The following is a 21391-nucleotide window of genomic DNA, read 5'->3' as shown; positions in this document are numbered from 1 at the left end:
CGACGTCTAATGGAAAAACCTAACTTATGGCATAAAGTCTTTTGTTGCTGCACTACAACCTTTCCCAGAGGACACAGCATTTCAGGGTGTCTCACCATGAACTTATCCTATGAGAGAATTACATGACTACTGAGAAATGGCCTTTCCGGTGGACAGCAGAGTTGGGGGAGGTAGGTAACCTGGAGGACACAGGTCACACCTACCCGTGGCCACAGTTCTCCTCTGTCCTACAGAGTTGCTGTGAGTTGGAATCGACTCTACCGCAACGCGTTTGGTTGGTTTTGGGGGGGTTTTGTGCTTGTTTATCCAGGAGAAATTAAAGTTCCTTTATACAGAGATTCCCCACATTGTTTTTTGAAGCTTTGCCCAAAGTAACCTTCTCCATTCCTACCCTACTTCTCTCTCTCTTCTGCTAGCTGTCTCTCTGCTCTGGAATATTCACTAGAGAAGGAAGACCTACCTGCCTCAAAGCTCTTACCCTGCTCTCCTCCAGTTCACAGCACAGATTCATCCTGCCTTGTCTCCGTGTGCCTGACAGGAAATGGAAACAGCCTCAACTCTCACTTCAGCTAACACCCTCACCAATCAACCGCCTGCAAATCGCCCACGGGCAGATTAACCCCCTCAGACTCGGCTGAGACCACACCAGGCCCACTCATGGCAGAGCTGCCAATTTAAACTCCAGCTCAATTCTGGAAGCATAGCCTCACTGCTAAACATTGCCACATGGCTGCGGAAAATGTGGTGGGTGATTTCAAACAGAAACCACCTCCACCATGACCAAAAGGACTCCCTGAGTAAGTGCCTGAAACATTTGCTTTGTTTATGTCTGAGGCAACAAACTGAAGCCAAGTCCATCTAATCTCACAATACCTCTGGACAAGGTACAAATCCCCTTTTATTTCTCTGGTTTTCCAGAGACAACTAAAGCCCAGAGCTCTAGTGCCATGAGTCCTGTAGTGAGTTTACTGCAAGGATGATAAAAAGACGACCAAAGAGCCAGTTCCCAGGGAGAGTGGAGCCACATCTCCGAACTAATTCCTGAACACGCACTACTACAGAACAATGAAAGGAGAGTCATGCTACATAATGTCACCGTCCTGTGAGTAGTTTCCTGGTTTATTTGGTTTAGGATCTTGTATTTTAACAAAGGAAGCATAAATGTATGCACGCATTCAAAAATCTGGATGTTTCTTCAGCTGGCAGATTTGTGTGTGAGTATTTTAGCATCGAAGTGAGATCTATCTTGAGAGGATCCTAGTGAATAAACATCTTTAAAAATAGTTTCGGGTGGTTTTGATTTCTTCATCCATTTATTTGTGAAGAGGTAGTGCTATCTTGCCACATTAACAGGAAAAGGGATTTTGAGAGTTTTGTCTCTCCAGTTTCGTGACCAGTGCCATAGCTTTGATGCCAACTATTGGCAAGGATTCCAGAAACAGCCTTGGCAGTTATTAGCAATTAACCCCAGGATCCTATCTACAGCATTCTGAAGCACTAACGATCCAGAAGAAAAAGCTGAAAATATCTTGCCTTAGGTTGTAACAGGTTGCCCGCCTTACCCAGTATTTCAGCTGTAGATGAGGCAGCAGAGAGTTGGTATGGCTGCACGGTAAGTATCCAGGAGTTACCTACAAGTATGAAAAGTTTCACTGAGGCATGGAAAATGCTTCAGAAGGAGGACTAAAAGCAGACTATGAAGCAGCACTTCATGCAATTCCACTCCAAAGGCTTTGGAAAAAAAACCACCACACATCAGCTGGATAACTGTTAAAAAAAAAAAAAAAACCACCTGTGTGCAATCACCCTCAACTCTGGGTAGGTCTGGGATTTCTATAACTGACACATCTATGATTAACAACTGCACCATCTTCATCTCCCTACCCAACTTCTTCATATAAGTACAGGAAAAGAAACTGCAGGGGAACGCAGACCAAGAAGCAAATCTCAAAGCCAAGAAAAACCTCTCTTCTGGGGCGGCATGGCTCACTCAGAATACACAAAAAGATGAAGCCTTACAAGTTAAGACTGGGGAATTATTTTACCTAAAATCTCTATACCTAGAAAATGGAGACACTGGTGCCAATTTACCTTACAGGACTGACTTAAGCTAGTAAGATGTCACATTCCAATTTCCACAAAGACAAAAAGTAACACAAAATTCAAAGACCAGGTATCTCCCCAGCACTCTTCCTTCAATCAATTCTTCATCAGCATTGATTATTTTAATTCTTTGCAAATACAAACGTAGATGGATATGGCCAAGCCAACTACGAGATATAGCAAAATTGCACTGCTATCTGCATACCACAGGGGATGGCTTTAACAAAGAGAAATTTATTTCCTCATAGTAAAGTAGGCTAAAAGTCCACTTTCAGGGTGTCAGCTCCAGGGGAAGACTTTCTCTCTGTCGGCTCTGGAGGAAGGTCCTTGTGATGCACCCATCTTCCCTTGGTCTGGGAGCATCTCAGCGCAGGAACCTCAGGTCCAAAGGACACTCTCTGCTCCGAGCACTGCTTTCTTGGTGGTATGAGGTTTCCAACTCTCTGCTTGCTTCCCTTTCCTTTTATATCTTGAGAAGTAAAAGGTGGTGGATCAGGGAGGTGACTTGAGAAAGGCTGGTGTCACAATCCCACCCCAATCCTCTCAACATAAAATTACAGTCACAAAATGGAGGACTGTCACACAATTCTGGGAATCATGGCCCAGCCAAACTGATACAACCATTTTTTTTGGGGGGGGGGGCATAATTCAATCCATGACAGCCAGGGAACGAGGTATTTGATTTAATCAAATATTACCATAATGACACGTAAATTACCAACTACCAGAACCCGGAAAAAACCCGTTGCCGTTGAGTCGATTCCAACTCATGGTGACCCTATTGGACACAGGAGAACTGCCCCATAGGGTTTCCAAGAAACGCCTGGTAGATTCAAACTGCCAACCTTTTGGTTGGCAACCAAACTCTTAACCACTATGCCACCAGGGTTTCCAGAAGATGAGCATAAAATCAAACCACAAAAATATCCTTAATGTAAATTAACTTTGCGTTGATGTCATGAAATGCAGGTTAAGAGTCTGTATCTTTATAGTCTCTCATCATTAGTAAAATAGCAAAATGCAGAAAAGCTAATAGATTTCTACTGTAACTGATAGTTTTTAGTAAATCAGCTTTTAGTAAAGACGGAAATACAAATCTGCAAAAGAAAAGGGGGCAAAATTAGAAGATAACTGCCTATCACATAAAATGATTATCCTTATTACCGAAAGATTTTTTAGGCTCCTTTAAAACTCTAGGTCCTTAGTCCAGCTATAGGAGAGGCCCAAGAGTTACCAAATTTACCATTCCCCAGAGACTTGGATTTCTCAATAAAACAGCAGTTCTCTAAGTTGGTCAGAGATTAGCTGTGAAGAGTGTCTCAAGTAACTGTGTTAAATTATTTCTCTCTCTTCCACTTGTTTTTAAACTAAAAGTAGGTTTAAGATTATTCATATAAGGAAATCATTCTAGCATATTCTTACATTTTATTAAAATACATTCATTATTGCTATTAACATGGCCCTCCTTGTCTTTTGTGGAACAACACTGTACAATGGAAATATAATGTTACCATATTTAATTTAAACTTTTCTAATAGCTACATTAAAAAAAAAAAATACCCCCAAAATCAGGTAAAATTAAGTATATATTATTTAAAACAATGTATTTCAAATATTGTCTTTTCAGCATGTACTCAATATAGAATGATCAGTGAGACATGTTCAACTTTTTTTTTCATACTCAATTTTCACAATCTGACGTGTGTTTTATACTTATCAAATATCTCACGCTGGCCACACTGCAGTACTCGAAAGCCACATATGGCTACCACTTACCACCAAAAAACAACAACAACAAAACCGAGTCAATTCCGACTCACAGCTGCCCTATATCACCAGCTGCCATCTAATTGATTCCGACGCATAGAGAACCCGTGAGTTTCAGAGTAGAACTTCCCTCATGGCAGGTATCGAGGCCTTTCTTCCAAGGTGCATCTGGGTGTGCTCCAACCACCAACCTGTCAGTTAAAAATCCAGCGCTTAACCATCTGCGTCACCCAGGACTCTCCAGTGTCACCGTCCTGTGAATAGTCTCCTGGTTTACTGGACAGTGTAATTTTAAAATAATAGTAACTGTTCAAGGAATTGAAAGACTTTGGCCATTTTGGTTCAGTATAGGAACACAGTTTCTAATAAATAAAAAATAAATAAATAAAGCCATATAAAAATTGAACAAGCAGACTTATAAAAGGGCGTGAGTCCCAGTCTCTGGGAGTGTGTGCCGCGTCTGGGTGGCCTGGACGGTGTCTTGGAGAGAAGACCGCCACACTGGGCAGTTACCACGTGCCAGGCACGCGATGCTGTCTCAGCGTTCCAGAAAGTACTCATTTCACTCTGGAGGTGGCTACTATCACCACCCCGTTTTACAGATGAAAAAATCTCAGCATAAGGCAGTTAAATCCCTACCCGAGATCACACACACAGTCAGAGCCAGAGCCAAGACTCAACTTCAGGCAGTTTGCGCCAAGCTCACGTTCCTAACCACTCATCTCTGCTGCCTCTGAGGTAGTTTTTTTATTTGTTTTCTAATTGTGTTAAACATATGTGTAACAAACCATCCGCCATTTCAATACTCCTCACACGTACAATTCAGTTACACTGATAATGTTGATCTCATTGTTCAGCCATCATTTAAGGTACTTATTTTTAAATACGAGAGTTCTTACAAGGCAGCATCATTTTACCTATTTCTTTTCTAACCTAGATCAGGGATTTTCAAACTGTTTGAGCAGCGGGACCCCCGGCATCCCACCCCCTCTGCAAAGAGAACAGCTCCATTTTATCCATCGAAATGCCACCGAAGGTCTCATTGGGGAAAAGGTTTTAAAGCCACGGATCGGCATATTTTGTTGACTACACTGTCAGCGTTAGGCTTTTCTGGGGCTCTCCTGCCTCTTGAATCTCTTCCTTACAAGGGTCTCTGGCCAAAAATTCACATCCATCTTTTTTCTGAACTTTAAAACAGTTTTTAAAGTTGTTTCCTATAAAATTCACTTCACGTCTTCTTGCCAGACTGTTGCTAATTCCACCTCAGCGGCTTCTCTGTCCCTCCTGCCTCCTCCATCCAGTGCCCCTACTGTTCTCCTGTTGGGTTCCTTTCCTAAAATGCAAAGCAGACCTGTCACACTTCTTGAAATCCTTTGGGTGTTTTCCATCTCATGGCAGTATTTTATTCCCCCAAACATTTCAAAAGATTACTTAATTGAGGGCTAAAATAATTATGAAAGACAGGCTAAACATATTTAAAAGAAAAACTACAAGAACTTATGACAGTGTATCCCAATGCCTTTACCACGGCACCTTTCCCCCAACTAGGCATCTCTGTGAACTAGAGTAGGAATTCAGACTAAACCCTAAATCCACTTACAGCAATCCTACAGGACAGAGTAGAACAGCCCCACAGGGTTTCCAAGGCAGCAGTCTTTATGGAAGCAGACTGCTACATCTTTCTCCTGTGGAGTGGCTGATGGGTTTGAATTGCTGACCTTTTTTGGTTAGCAGCTGAGTACTTAACCACTGTGCCACCAGGCTCCTGGATTCAGGCTCTGTGGGTTCAAATCAGCCTCACACCTTGCCAACCCAGTGACCACAGGCAGGTCACCCTGTGAGGTGGCCTCCCACCTGTAAAATGGGGCTAACAACAGCCACCTCACAAAGCTGCTATGTGAATTAAATGAGGTTAATTTTTTTTTTTAACAGTATAGAAAGTGCTCAGCACAGCACGTGGTCCATTGAAAGGCGGTGACTGTTTTATTCTTTGCGACACATTTCAAGAAACACTGTCCTACAGGATCCAGTTAAAACTCCGAGCCAGACACACCAAGCCCTTCAAAATCAGGCCCATGCCTGCCTTCCCAGCATGCCCCGAAGCCCCTCCACACAGGCACACAGATCAGTGCAAACTGAACTCTGCTGGGAAAATTCCCAGCCCCTTCCTGTTTCTGCACTTCAGCCCGCTCTTCCCTGGGCTTTGTTTCTGGTTTGTCCTATTCTCTGAACTCCAGGGTTACCGGGAGCAGGGGCGATCACATTCAGCTTTATGTCCCCAGGGTCTAATTTTAAGTGCACAAGCAGCATTCGCTGACCACATGAACCATGCCTGGACCCTTCTGATGCTATTTTAAAGAGGAGACACACCAGTGCATTCAAAGCTGGATGCTACACTCAAAAATCCACCACGCTGGGGACGGAGACCCCACCCATGGCCGTCGAGTTGATTCCGACTCATAGCAACCCTCTAAGACAGAGTAGAACTGCCCCATAGGGTTTCCAAGGAGCAGCTGGTGGATTTGAACTGCTGATCTTTTGGTTAGCAGCTGTGGCTCTTAACCACTACACCACCAGGGTTTCCCAGGGAGAGGGTAAGTCACTAACTAGATAGTAGACAAGAATTATCTTGGGTGAAGGGAAGGACAACACACAATACAGCACCACTGGACTAAACCAAAAGCTAACAAGTTTTCTGAACACAACCAAACACGTCAAGGGACAATGAAGCAGGGACAGGGTCTGGGACCATGGTTCCGGGGAACATCTAGGTCAATTTGCATAACAAAGTTTATTAAGAAAATGTTCTGCATCCCACTTTGGTGAGTTGCATCTGGGGTCTTAAAAGCTAGTGAGAGGCCATTTAAGATGCATCAATTGGTCCCAGCCCACCTGGAGCAAAGGAGAATGAAGAACACCAAAGACACAAGGAAAATATTAGCCCAAGAGACAAAAAGAGCCACATAAAGCAGAGACTCCATCAGCCTGAGACCAGAAGAACTAGATGGTGCCCGGCTACCACCACTGACTGCCCTGACAGGGAACACAACAGAAAGTCCCTGACGAAGCAGGAGAAAATTGGGGTGCAGAACCCAAATTCTAGTAAAAAGACCAGACTTAATGGTCTGAGACTGGAGGAACCCCAGAAGACATGGCCCCCAGACTCTCTGTTAACTCAGAACTAAAACCATTCCCGAAGCCAACTCTTCAGACAAAGAATGGACTAGACTGTAAGACATAAAATGATACTAGTGAAGAGTGTGCTTCGTAGTTGAAGTAGCTAAAAAAACATGAGACTAAATGGGCATCTCCTGTCCAGAGGTAAGATGAGAAGGCAGAAAGGGACAGGAGCTGGTTGGACAGACACAGGAAATCTGGGTGGAAAGGAGGAATGTGTGATCGCATTATAGGGATAGCAGCCAGGGTCATATAGCAACATGTGTATACATTTTTGTACGAGAAACTAACTCTAGCTGTAAACTTTCACCTAAAGCACAATTAGAGAAAAAAAAAAAAAATCCACCATACCGCCTATTATAATGCCCTATTATAAAAAGCTCCCTCTTCAGGATACGCCTAGGCTACAGACTACTTCTAACAACAAAGCCAAATACCCACCATAACTGTGTTCCAAGCCTTCATAACGATTAAACGTGTTGTTACATTTTTGATTGACTTTCACTTCCTCCTGTAAAATATCATCAGCTCCATTTGCAAAAACAACCTAAGCACAAAGTGAAAGTGTGAGCGGAGCAGACCCTGTGCCCACCCCCAGACCTCTGCTTGTGGTGGGGGCCGCACCCTCCTGAAGGTGTGTGTGAGCAGAGGAAGAACAAAGTGTTAGATTACTACACCTGATCCTTTAATTCAGGGATATGTACAGAGCTGATTCACAAAAGACCACTCATGCCCTCAATACTATCTGTCATGGAATGAAAGCATAACATTCAAAAAGAAAGGGATTTGCCGGAACGTGGACACACCCACTTAGGGCATGTCAAAATAAAGTCACCATTCAAGGCAAACTTCATCACAAAAATCACAGCACCAGAAAATCAATCACACCAGGACACACCCTTGACAGCAGAATCCGGACTTCACTGCTTCATCCAGACACCCCTCCCTTGCCCCTTACACTCTAGCTCTACCCGGGGATTTGCATTGATGCCTTCTCAGCCCACAATAAAGACCAGTTGCTCTTTTACATTCCTGAACCTTTGCAAAACCAGCTCTGCCTGGTGAGGGTACCCTTGCCCCCTTTTCCCCTCCTGAACGCCAGTATTTCCTTCAAAACCCAGTTCAAAGAGTAAAGGCTCTGTTGACGGTTCCCTGAGGCTCCCTGTCCCCCCGCCAGGACCACAGTGCTCAGCAGGAGCACATTCTGTCTCGATTCCTTATTTAAATGTCAAACCCCCTACTCATGCAGGTGGTGCTGAAGACAAAACCATACCTCTTCTATCGTAGTGTCCCCAGGTCCTGCAACGGTACCTGGAACAACACAGCTGCTCAATATTTTCCTTAATGAGAAACTAAATTGTTTCTAAGACTTTCAAATTTGAACTATTAGAAATTATTACACACCACACTAAGGATTTTCTAAACAGCACCTCTTCATATTTATAACACCTCTCTGGGGTAGGTATGATTATTCCCACTTCACTGGTGGGAAACCTGGCACCCAGAGAGGGTCAGTAACTTTTCCATGGTTCCCCAGCTAATGAGCAACAGAAGCACGATTTAAATCCATGTGTGAGACTCCAAAGCCTGTTGCTGGTAACTAGCTGATCACACGCTACACTGCTCCCAGAGCACCCCCAAGTCACTCTAACCTGAGTTAGTGAAGTGCCCTAAAGTAAAAGCACTGCGTGCTTTTATAAACGGTCTCCGGCCCAGTCAATCCACAGTACTGATTTTCCTTTACGCCCATATAAACATGCAGGTGTGTGTGTGTCTAAACACGCATGCCCACCCCTGGGTGATGCAGATAGTTAATGCGCTCAGCTGCTAACTGAAAGGTTGGAGGTTCAAGCTCACCCAGAGGTGCCTGCAATTTACTTCCCCAAAAATCAGCCACTGAAAACCCTTTGGAGCACAGCTCTACTCTGACACACATGGGGTTGCCATGAGTTGGAAGCAACTGGATGGCAACTGGGTAATGTGCTGCTTAGAAGCAAAGGAGACACGGCTACTAGAAAGCCCGTTGAGAACATTCTCCGTGTTCTACATGCGTGAGCTATCACACTACATACATCTGTGGGGCAGGACAGTCTCCAGAATAGGAAAATAAACATCAAGGGAAGATTTGATCACTGAAACCAAAATATAAACACAGAGAACAGTGGGAGAAAGAAGTGTTCCATTTAAACAACCCCCTAGAGGACAGCAGCCAGCCTGGGGAGGACACCACAGAGAGAGACGGACCTTCTCTAACCATCACTCCTTTCTGCAAGTGAACGGAGGATGGTGCATGAGGATGGGGAAGTAGGCCCAATGTGATCAACTGTCACCCTGATGCTGTCACTTGGAAGAAGTGCAGCAGAATGCTCCTTAGAAGCGAGGATGGCAAGGCTTCATCTCACATACTTTGAACATGTTGTCAGGAGGGATCATTCCCTAGAGGACATCATGCTTGGTAAAGTAGAGGGTGAGCAAAGAGAGGAAAACCCTCAACAAGACAGACTGACACAGTGGCTGCAACGATGGGCTCAAACTTCACAACGATTGTGAGGATGGCACAGGACTGGGCAGTGTTTTGTTCTGTTGTACACAGGGTCACTGTGAGTCAGAACCAATTCAAAGGCATGTAACAACAACAAGCTGTCACTTGTCCCTATGACAGCCCAGGGCCTAAGACTGGGACACCACATTTCTTGCCCTTGGGAAGACTTGGATCTCGGGGGCCTGCAGGCATGTCAGTATATGCAACCATCAACTGTCCCACCACACCCACTAGCCGATATGTCACATGGCTCTCAAGACGCAAACACGCACGTGTGGACTTCTCAGCCAAGTCCCTCCTCCTGAGTGTCTGTAAGACTAGGAAAAGCAAGGGTCGCTTGCTATAAAAGACAGACTGCCCGAAGAGTCTTCTCTAAAGAGTGATAACGTGATTGTTGGAACTGGTCGGCCCTGTGTGTGCCTAGAGCCAAAAGGAGTCTCACAAACAGCACAAAGAAGCAAACGCCACTAGAATCTTCAGGAGCAAAACCCCCTCTCACGAGCTCCCACCAAAAGCCTCACTGGTCACGCTCACTTCATATGCTTTTTCTCTGAAGAGGAAAATACAGAAACAAACAAACATGAAAAAACCCAGCTGCATCCATCCCGTTTGTGGGGGTTTTATCCTCGACAGGCAGCCAGATGCCCACACAGGAGCTGCTCATCGACTGTTCTAACACAGCAAACGACTCTGGTGGGAAGAGTCTCTCCTCTCCCCCAAAGCTCCCCGGCAGCTGGAAAGCACCTCCCCTGCAAGCTCTCGGTGGTGGTGTCCTTCCTTCTCACATCGGGGAAGGTCTCCTGATCCACCGAGAAGCTCCAGCCTGTGCTAAGAATAGCAGGAATCTCATAAACACAGCTCTGGGGCTGACAAACGTGGCAGGTGCCAGGAGACAGATGGCCAGTTCCTTCAGCGAGTCCTCCCCCACACTGCATACCCACACACACTCACTCACACTCACACTTACCTCCCGCAGCTCCAGCCTCTGGGCCACGGCCTCCAGACACTCCTGGCCCGTGCTTTCCACGGACAGTGTGCACTCGATGACATTGCTGTCCAGCAGGCGGATCCGGGTGACAAAGCAGTTCTTGCTCAGAACGTTGTAGCGCCGTGTCCGGCGGAGCTTCAGACCGAAAGGCATGGCTCTGTGGCCCGCAGACGCCGCCTTCCCTTCTCGGCACACACGCCCCTGAGCTGTCCTCAGCAGTTTCGTGACTGGGTGAGTCCACCTCCGACCGTGCTCCTCCGGGAGTGGAGAAAGGTGTCCATGCCCGGTGTGGCGCTCCGGGACACAGCTACAAACGGCACGTAAATGGCACAGTGTTAGCAGGACAGGAAGCTGTAGGTGGTACTGCACAGGTCCCACACATGAGCACACACGAGCACACGAGTACACACATGCACGCACACATGAACACACACACAAGCACACACACGGGCGCACACGAACACACGTGCACACGTGAGTGCACACGTGAGTGCACATGAGCACACATGAGCACACACACAAGTGCACACGAGCACACACACGAGCACACACATGAACACACACACGAGCACATGTCCCCTGCCCCTACGATGAACATCTGGATTCGAGCAGCAGCAGGCTCCGGCCTCGAGGTGTCTGGGCAGAGCCACACACTTCTTCCTACACAGGTTACATGATAAAATCCACTGTACAGCTGGGGAAGCCAGGGTGCAGCGAGATAAAGAGCTCACCCAATGGAGCGCAGAGTAAACGGCAAAGACAGAACTCAAACCAACATCCTCCCAATATGCACGTGAGTTTCACCGTCCAGCAAAGCGGGAGAGGTGGAACTTATACCCCCATTTTATGGATGAAAAAAGCAAGGCTCAATGACTCCAGTAACCCACTGAACCTGAAGTTAAAATATCATCTTGTCCCTCCTCACTCATCAGACACCGTGTCTTTAGTTTTATGAACCTTTTATTACTTTTTTTTTTTTAATTTACTTATTATTAACGTTGGAAACCCTGGTGGCGTAGTGGTTAAGTGCTACAGCTGCTAACCAAGAGGTCGGCAGTTCGAATCCACCAGGTGCTACTTGGAAACTCTATCGGGCAGTTCTACTCTGCCCTATAGGGTCTCTATGAGTTGGAATCAACTCGACGGCAGTGGGTTTGGTCCTTTTTTTTTTTTTTTTTCTATTAACGTGGAAGCCCTGGTGGCATAGTAGTTAAGAGCTACAGGTTTGGTTTTTTGGTTTTTTATTAACGTTTACATGGAGGCACTGGGTTTTTTTAGCATGGAGGATATTAAATGGAGAAATACACATTAGTCAGCTCCTTTCCACTTAAAATTTTTCTAACATATGAATTTGTTAACGCATGTAAAACCACCACTGGCCCTTTTTCAGCAAATGTTTAGACAGTCAGACATGGGAGCCACCCTGCATCATCTCGTTCCCTTCATAAAACGCTTGATGCAAAAGCCCCGTCACCTAACGACAGACGATTTAACTCACTGATAACAAGATTGACTGACAGCCTCCTGCCCTGCCAAACGAAGCAGTGACATTACTGCCATGGAAAGCAGAAGAAAAAAAAATAACAATAACAACAGCGGCAGGACAGGGCCAGCCATGCTCTTGCGGGAAGGCTCCTTCAGCGTCTTTCAGAGAAGTCTGGAATGTCCAGTCTGTTCCACTTTCCACTCCATTAACCTCACAGGACCATCTCTTGCTCACGGTGCTGTTTTGTTAACTTCATCCCATAAGTCAGGTCGACCCATCCCATCTTCACACCCTTCATCCACCTGCTGACACGGAACTACCCCTGAGCCCCAAGACGCTCAGATGGGCAGATGTGAATAATGACTTACTTGTACAAATTCTTGAATTAATAAATGAAATGACTTCAGTAGTTATATGCCACTCCCTCCCAGTACCCCAGGCCTCCTGGGTTGGCAGAGCACGGCCCTACAACACAGCAAAACACTCCCGAGACTCCCACAGTCGGGCTTTGATGCAGGCCCTTGGCACATTCCTCAGAGTGACAGGTAGACGTTTTACGAAGGCTTAAAACACACAGGCTAGAGACTGTGGCTAGGGAGAATATGTTAACAATTCTACATCACCTCAGGTTGGCAGAGTATCACGTTTACCTCCACAGTTGGTCAACCTGGTTTCCTGACATCTGCAGAAGTGAATATGGAGGGACCCCCCCCCTCAAAAAAGGCAGAACCAGAATTCAAATACAGAGCTCTCAAGTGTTTACTAAACACACATTCCCTCAACTTGGTGAAGCACAGGACAGCAGATGCCAGGATTCAATTCCTACATCAGCCAGAGAGCCCCCAACAGAGAAAAACATCTGCTGTGTGGGCACAAGCCACGTTTCTAATCCTGGGCCAGGCACTTTACATTTTGGGTGTGTCTCACCTTAAACACCCCTGAAAGAATGCAGCCGGCTTGGTGCTGCAAATTTACCTCAGGCGCTCTTAAAAACACTCCCCAGGCTCACCTTCTGTGACAGCCATCCACCATACAGGCAGTCCCCGTAGTTACAAGCCAACCCCCGCCCCCCCCGCAAAGCCTATTATTTTAAAAATTTGAGGTACACACAGCAGTTCACGATAACAAATGGGCACTACTTTGCTCGCACATTATTATTGTCACTGTATTATTATGTTAAAGATGTTTTGGTGTACCTGGAAGTGTTTCTTTAATGTATCTTATGCATAGAAAGGTACGTTATATACCATATACTGAGACAAACATTTGACTGACCGCCATTAGATACCAACTGTGCCTAACTGTTGTGACACAGGTGCAAATTTCACGTATACACACTTAGGGACACAGCTCATTCATAATCCAGGGACTGCCTGTACATAGTTAACTGAACTCAAACTCAAACTGTAAAACAATATACACTGATGATTCCAGTTTTTATAATAAATAAATACACACAACAGCAAATAGGAAAGGAGGTAAATTCAGCAAAATTATTAGGAGTTTTCTCAAGGCTACATGGCAGTGATTTTATACAGAACTCTATTATTTTATGTATTTCTAAACTGTTCTAACATTTTACAACTGCCTTACATTATTTTTATAAAAATTTTTTTAAGTACATTATTTACTGAATATGTCATACCCAAAACCCAGTGCCGGCAAGTTGACTCCGACTCCTAGCGACCCTATAGGACAGGGTAGAACTGCCCCATAGAGTTTCCGAGGAGCTCCTGGCGGATGTGAACTGCTGACCCTTTGGTCACATTAGGAGCAAAATGTTTACATTTACGGCTGTCACAGCAACAATCTTGCAATGTATCTCCTAGAAAACACCTATTTTAAATTAAAAAAAAAAAACAAAAACTTTTTAAGTGTTCAATTAACAAGAAATTTGCCAGGTAGGGTATCAACAAAAAAGTTATAAGCAAGCCAGTCAGATCCTTCTCAAAGTCAATGTCATGAAACAAAAACTGAATGGGGAGAGGGGCAGGGTGGGCTGAGCAAAAGATACTGAGTAAAGGGGTTAAAGAGTTATTAAAACAAAAACGCAATGTGTGAAGCTTGATTAAATCCTGACTTGAAAAAACAGCTTTAAAGGACATATTGGGAACAACTAGAGAAATTGAAATATAGAATGAATGTTAGATATTAACATAGTATTGTTAGTTTTCTTCAGTTTCTGATAATGGAATGCTGGTGATGTAGGAGAATGTCTTTAGGAGACGTCTATATATCTGTATCTGTATAGTAAAACGGATATATTTAGAGTGTATTAAGGAGTAAGACGTTCTGATGGCTGTCACTTACTTTCAAATGGTTACAAAATAACAGTCACATATACACACATTCAAAGTTGAAACAAATGTGACAAAATGTTAATAGCTGTTGAATCTGGGTAGTGAGCACACAGATATTCACTGCACCATTCTTGTAACTTTTCTGTTTGCCTGAAAATTTTTATAATCAATAGTATATATAAAAAAAAAAAGTAGTAGCAACCCTCAATGCAGGTTCTAAAATGCTCCTATCCTGATAGTAGGAGATTATGCCATCGGCTCAGTTCAGACTCACAGCAACCCCACATGTGACGGACCATCACTGCTCCACGGGGTCTTCTTGGCTGTCAACTTCACAGAAGCAAACAGCCAGGTCTTTCTCCCGTGGAGACGCTGGGTGGATGTGAACTGCCAGCCCTTATGCTAGCAGCCGAGTGTTAACGGTTTGCGCCTCTTTAAGGCTCAGTGCAAATGTCCCTGCCTCCGCCAAGGCCTTCTGCGATCCTTCCATTCAGAGGGAATCTTTAGGCTGCCTGAACCCTGCAGACATCTGTGCTTTTTATAACGCACTAATTTAACATCTGTTAAAAATGCTGGCTCAACTCCTCCATCTTTAACCCCACGTTTTTTACCTAAATTAAAAGCCCATGACATTCACACTCAGAACTTGTATGGTCACAGAGCTCTGCCTCTGGAAGGAACTTTGAGGCGCTCAAATCTGAGACTCCCTTACCTTTAGGAGCCCTGGTGGCACAGTGCTTAAGCGTTCGGATGCTAACCAAAAGGTCGGCAGTTTGAATCCACTAGCTGCTTCCTTGGAAACCCTATGGGGCAGTTCTACTCTGTCCTACAGGGTCACTATGAGTCAGAATTGACTCAACAGCAATAGGTTTTTTTAGGTTTTACCCTCAGGAAGGGTACCCCTAAATTATCCCAGGCAAACAGTCTGCCTGACACTGACCTGTAATGACAGGGTTAGAGAATGAGATCTCTTAGTCCCTCTCACTTTGTAACAGCCTAGTCCACCTGTTAACTACACCAGTTACCAAGTGCCGTCGAGCCAACTCCAACTCACGGTGCCCTCAAGCGTGTCAGAGCAGGGCTGTGCTCCACAGGGTTTTCAACAGCTCATTTTTCAGGCCTTTCTTCTGAGGAGCCCGAGTGAACTCAACCCTTCGACGTTTTGGTTACCAGTCGAGCACGTTAACCGTTTGCACCACCCACAAACTCCTCTAACTACACACAGGCATAAAGTTCTACCTTAGACAGAACCCAGTTCCTGCTGTATTTTAGGCCCAATTCCTCTGCTTTGTCCTGACTGACAGAGAAAAAAAACTCAAAACTCACTGACAGAGAAAGCAGGGATTAAAAGTTATCCTCCAAGTATCTCCTCTGTGTTAAACAGTTCTGGCTCCCTGCAGCCGTTCCGAATCTCCCCAAGTGGCTCCTGGGGGCCTCCTCAGACGGATTTTATCACATGAACGTTACAAAACCTATAGCTAAACGCCAAGTGTTCATACAAAGGTCAGAGACTCGTGATACTTTAAATTTTTTCGATGAAGCTTCCTTTTTTAAAAAAGATACATTGGGGAGCCATCATTCTATTCCTATGAGTCTGGTGGGTTTTTTAGAAACAGAAAACCTCTTTCACAATAAAAAGGCACTTAAAATATCTTATTTGTCTACTTTTCAAGAACATGTCTAGTAAGCAATATCAAGCGACACTTGTTTCCAAGACCCACTCGTGGACGTTAAAGCAATTCATTTCCTTTTTAATACAGATGGTAAGATCAATCGTGCTGACACCTGGTATTTTGTTTTTTGTTTTTTTGAGATAAACAGAAATTTGTTCTAATTTCAAAATATAATCTGCCAATTCTCTTTTTCCACAGGGTGTCTCCGAGAGAACAGCAGCGCATAGGAGAGTTAGACCCCAGCCTGTCAGAGACTAATTTAGAATGGAAAGCAAAGGGGAAAACATGGCAAAGGAAGTGCCACAAGCTCTCTGAACTCCCCCGTTTCCAAGGTCCTGCCTCAGGAAGGGTGACCTTCATGTTTTCCAGTCAGGAAAGCAACTGGAACCTGAATGTGGAGGACTGTAAGGAGGAAAGACGCCCGTTTGGCAGGAGGCGGGCCAGGGTGAAGGTGAGCTGAAGGTTCACCCTGAGAATCCAAGTTTGCAATTAGGGGAAGGAACACACACAAGCCTTCCTGCAAGAACTGCCTCTTGGCAGAGAAAGGCCTGGGTGGAATGTCAGTGATTTACCCTCTCCAAGCCTCAGGTGTGGGGTGTTCCCTTCCCATTCCCCCTCATGCTGAGCACTCAGTAGGTGTGGGGTGTTCCCTTCCCATTCCCCCTCATGTTGGACACTCAGTAGGTGTGGGGTGTTCCCTTCCCATTCCCCCTCATGTTGAGCACTCAGTAGGTGTGGGGTGTTCCCTTCTCATTCCCCCTCTTGTTGAGCACTCAGTAGGTGTGGGGTGTTCCCTTCCCATTCCCCCTCATGCTGAGCACTCAGTAGGTGTGAGGTGTTCCCTTCCCATTCCCCCTCATGTTGAGCACTCAGTAGGTGTGGGGTGTTCCCTTCCCATTCCCCCTCATGTTGGGCACTCAGTAGGTGTGGGGTGTTCCCTTCCCATTCCCCCTCATGTTGGGCACTCAGTAGGTGTGGGGTGTTCCCTTGCCATTCCCCCTCATGCTGAGCACTCAGTAGGTGTGAGGTGTTCCCTTCCCATTCCCCCTCATGCTGAGCACTCAGTAGGTGTGGGGTGTTCGCTTCCCATTCCCCCTCATGTTGAGCACTCAGTAGGTGTGGGGTGTTCCCTTCCCATTCCCCCTCATGTTGAGCACTCAGTAGGTGTGGGGTGTTCCCTTCCCATTCCCCCTCATGCTGAGCACTCAGTAGGTGTGGGGTGTTCCCTTCTCATTCCCCCTCATGCTGAGCACTCAGTAGGTGTGGGGTGTTCCCTTCGCATTCCCCCTCATGCTGAGCACTCAGTAGGTGTGGGGTGTTCCCTTCTCATTCCCCCTCATGTTGAGCACTCAGTAGGTGTGGGGTGTTCCCTTCCCATTCCCCCTCATGTTGAGCACTCAGTAGGTGTGGGGTGTTCCCTTCCCATTCCCCCTCATGTTGAGCACTCAGTAGGTGTGGGGTGTTCCCTTCCCATTTCCCCTCATGCTGAGCACTCAGTAGGTGTGGGGTGTTCCCTTCCCATTCCCCCTCATGTTGAGCACTCAGTAGGTGTGGGGTGTTCCCTTCCCATTCCCCCTCATGGTGTACTAGGCTTGCTCCAAAAGTCAGCAAAACACTTGTGAAAAGAAGGACCTGGGTGCCTTAGCACCTACTGTGGAGAAACCATCTTTTAAAAAAAAAAAAAAAAGGGCATAGCAAAGAAGAATTCAGCAGTTTACACGAAGCTTTGACAATCCCAACAGAAAACTGACCAAGTTTAAAACTGGCCACAGCATTCTCCCCACCTCGACCACTGCTACCTGGTTATCACCCAAACCCAGATGACCATCAGTCCAGTCACCAGCCCACAAGGAATGGCCAAGAAGGCCGTAGCTTTCTTTCCTTCTTTTTATCTGGGTCAATAAAAGCTTCATCTGGCTTGTGACACATCACCATCTCTCTCACACCAGAGTAACCTCTTAACTCCCCAAGTCAAATCCTGAAAGAACTGTCATATCCAACTTTGTTTTCTCTTCAATCATAAAACACAGCTTTACACATGGTTGTTGTTGCCATTGTTGAGTGCCATCGAGTCGACTTTCACCTCCTAGCAACCCCGTGTGACAGAGCAGAACTGTCCCTTAGGGTTTTCTAAGCTGTAATCTCGATGCAAGCAGATCGCCAGGTCCTTCGCCCACAGAGTCACTGGGTAGGCTCGAACCAACATCCTTTCAGTTAGCAGCCGAGCACTTAAACTTTGTGTCACCAGGGCTCCTTTTTGTGCGTGGTACTCATTGCCATCAAGTCAATTCCAACTCATAGTGACCCTACAGGACAGAGAACTGCCTCATAGGGCTTCCAAGGCTACAAATTTTCACAGAAGCAGACTGCCACATCTTTCTCCTGCGGAGCAGCTGGTGGGTTTGAACCTCAAACCTTTTGGTTAGCAGCCGAGTGCTTTAACCACTGCACTACCAGGCTCCTCTGCAGGAAGCTAAATAAATATTTATTACGATGAAAGGAAGAATGAACCCTGAGGCAGCTGCGTTTCTGCGGTTAAGGCGGCGCAGAGCCTCCGTGTGGCTTCAGGGCTGTCTCAGATCGCTTGAGGAACGTGGAACCTTGGACAGGTCTGACTTTTGGGGGTTGAAAAGAGGTTTATGCCATGGGAGCAAGGATGAGAGTCCAACTATTTGCACACTGGTGCTTGCTGGGGGGAATAAAAACAAAAAAAAAACAAATCAAGACTTCTGAAAGAGCATGTTCGCCACCCAAGTTTTCCTTTTCTAGTCCTTGCTTATCCTGGGGGTGGTCTCACGGGCTACAGAGATACCACATCTCATAGAAGCTCTTTGCCAAAAGTCCAGTGGAACTACTGGTGCAGTAAAAACTGTTGTAGCCAGCTCATGACTGCTGAAAACAATTTGTTGGGATATTTTCTCTGTAAACACTGCACTTGAAAGGACTTTTCTAGAACAGCCTACAGTAGAACATACAGTTGTCAACAGCACCTCCAAAAGTCACTCCTGAGCAGTCGGTCAGCTTCACAAACGCTCTAATATATTAGTTTCCGGCACAAATGCGAGCTGTGGATTTCTGGTAGTTTGTACTCTCAGTTTTTCCCCTAAACATATCAGTGAAAAACTTTAAGCATTAAAAATACGGAGCAAGGACAGCGTCTGGTGATACAGACAAAGTCACATGACTGATCTGATAAATCTTTAAATATGATGAGTAAGAAGGAGAGATATCTTTCACAAAGATCAAACAAATGCTTTAATCTCTTTATTAGAGTACCTGGAGAGTCTTTACGGAAATGAAAGATGAAAATTAAAACCCAAATCCTAAACACAGCCAACACACATTCTTTTTATTTCCCATTCTATGTTATGTATACTTTTCCCTAAAGGTCTGAAACTGCAAGAAAAGCCCGTTGCTGTTCAGCTGCATGTGTGGGATTTCCCCAGCATTCCGCATTATCACGGCTCCACGCACACCTCAGAGAACTATGCAACCCTGGTCTGGGTGTGAGAAAGGAAAAACTGACGCAACTCGTCCATCCTGTGTACAATGCTGCATCAGGCACCGCTGGGTAAGTACCACATCAGTTTTCCAAGGAGAGGTTAAAAAAGGGGTGGGATGGGCAGGGGTGGGAAAGGAAGGAGATGAAAATGTCTTCTCTGATTTCCCCGAAAGTGTAACAGAAAGGAAGTTGGTTTTGCCTGGTGCAAATTAGACTATGGTCTTAGTTTCTTCTGTATATTCTTCATTGCTATGAAGTACGTGAAGCACATAAACGCACGTAATTACTTTTAGCCAAGGAAGGCTTTTGTGCAAGGTTTAAAATGCAAGCCCCTAACTTGAGTTCTAAAGAAAACAGCAGCAACAGAAGCAGGAGGGTCCTGTGGGAGGAGCCCTGGTGCTCTCTTCCTTGGAACCCCCTTTCAAACACCTGGTGCAGAGATGGAGAGAAATTTTGCCCAGAAACACATTTTCTAACTTTCCTGTGCGCTAACCATGAAAACAGGTCCCTGAACGGTGCAAACAGTTAAGTGCTTGACTACTAGCCCAAAAGTTGGTGGTTCAAACTCACCCAGAGACGCTTCAGGAGACAGGCTGGGCAACCTGCTTCGGAAAGGTCACCGTCTGAAAACCCCGTGGAACAGTTCTACTGTGCACACGTTGGGTCACCACGAGTCAGACGCGACTCCAGCGGCAGCTAACCACCACCACCACCATGCAAACGGCCTTTCAAGCCCCTTCCCAAGCTGCATGTGAAGTTACAAGAGAAAATACTCCTGCTGTGTTGTACTCAGTTACAGCCACACCTCACTTACGTGAAAGGTGCCTTCACGGCAACGTCACCTACGCAGAATATAGCTGAAAACCAGCACACAGACTTAAACATCACCAAGTCCTCAATTCCAGCTTCACAGACTGATCAGTAAACAGACAAAACCTCTCAATTCATTTAACTTTACATGAAGCTCCTTTACAAATTCCTGGTCTGGCTTCCTAGCCCTTAGCAGGCTGCGCACAGACAAGGGGCTGTCACAGACCAGCACGCTGACAAGGACTACGCACACTAAGGTGGGGGCGGGGGGGGGCTTGACAGGTAAACTAGGAAAAATGGCGCTCCACAGCATAGAAGCTAGGAACAGGTCTCCGGGCCAAAGCACCCTGAAATAAAGAGGAAATAGTAAATAACAGCCAACATACTCTGTTTAAGAAGGCAGAAAATATATTTTACAATAATTCCCATCTATGGTGGTTAACAATAACAAAAAAAGGAAAAAAACAGCTCTGGAGAAGTATAACTTCGTATCTGAAGTAACTTCTCTCAGGCAGTAGCTCTCTCTCTTTTATTTCCGTTCTAACACTCAGAAGAAAACCACCTCCCTGAACTACAAAGGCTATAATTTCCAACTTGGGCGGGAGGTCTGGGAGGTCAAGCAGTTTGAAAAAGCCCTCCCCTGCTTGAAGGATTACTGCCCTGAGGTTGCTAGACAGACCTGATTTTCCATATGAAGCGTCTCACAGTGTCAAAGTTTTCCCTTGTGAACTTAGTGGAACTATTCTCCTAAGGTATTCAAAAGTACAACCTGAATAGTTACGGATGAAATAATATGTTGTCTGCGAAGTGCTTCAAAATGATGGGGGTGGGGGAACCACGTAGGGATACAAATAAAATAGTATTGGCCAGGAGGTGGCAGTCGTTGAAGCTGGGTGACGAGGGTTCATACCATTCTCTCTAGTTCTGTATGCATTTGAAAATGTCCATAACAAAAAGAATAAGAAAATCAAGTTATGTTTTAAACAATACTTGTAAAGTAACCTGGTATGATGGTTAAGGTTGTGTGTGAAGTTGGCTGGGCC

At 45.5% G+C, this 21391-nt stretch overlaps 1 protein-coding gene across 2 annotated transcripts in view; it reads right to left on the bottom strand.

The window, feature by feature from the left end:
• PTPN14 (protein tyrosine phosphatase non-receptor type 14) overlaps positions 1–21391 on the bottom strand; it is a 228198-nt gene that overhangs the window by 130732 nt on the left and 76075 nt on the right. Inside the window, exon 2 of one of the 2 annotated variants that reach the window (XM_003419865.4) lies at positions 10557–10884. In XM_003419865.4, the coding sequence (XP_003419913.1) occupies positions 10557–10730 (174 nt within the window). In that variant the 5' untranslated portion in view covers positions 10731–10884. Of the gene's footprint in view, positions 1–10556; positions 11522–21391 lie in introns of those variants that run through there. The other variant, XM_064276911.1, reaches the window with a different exon arrangement.

The sequence above is a fragment of the Loxodonta africana genome, chromosome 25 (assembly GCF_030014295.1).
Source record: "Loxodonta africana isolate mLoxAfr1 chromosome 25, mLoxAfr1.hap2, whole genome shotgun sequence".
In the NCBI taxonomy this organism is placed as follows: domain Eukaryota; kingdom Metazoa; phylum Chordata; class Mammalia; order Proboscidea; family Elephantidae; genus Loxodonta; species Loxodonta africana.
This window is presented reverse-complemented; position numbering and strand designations above follow the sequence as displayed.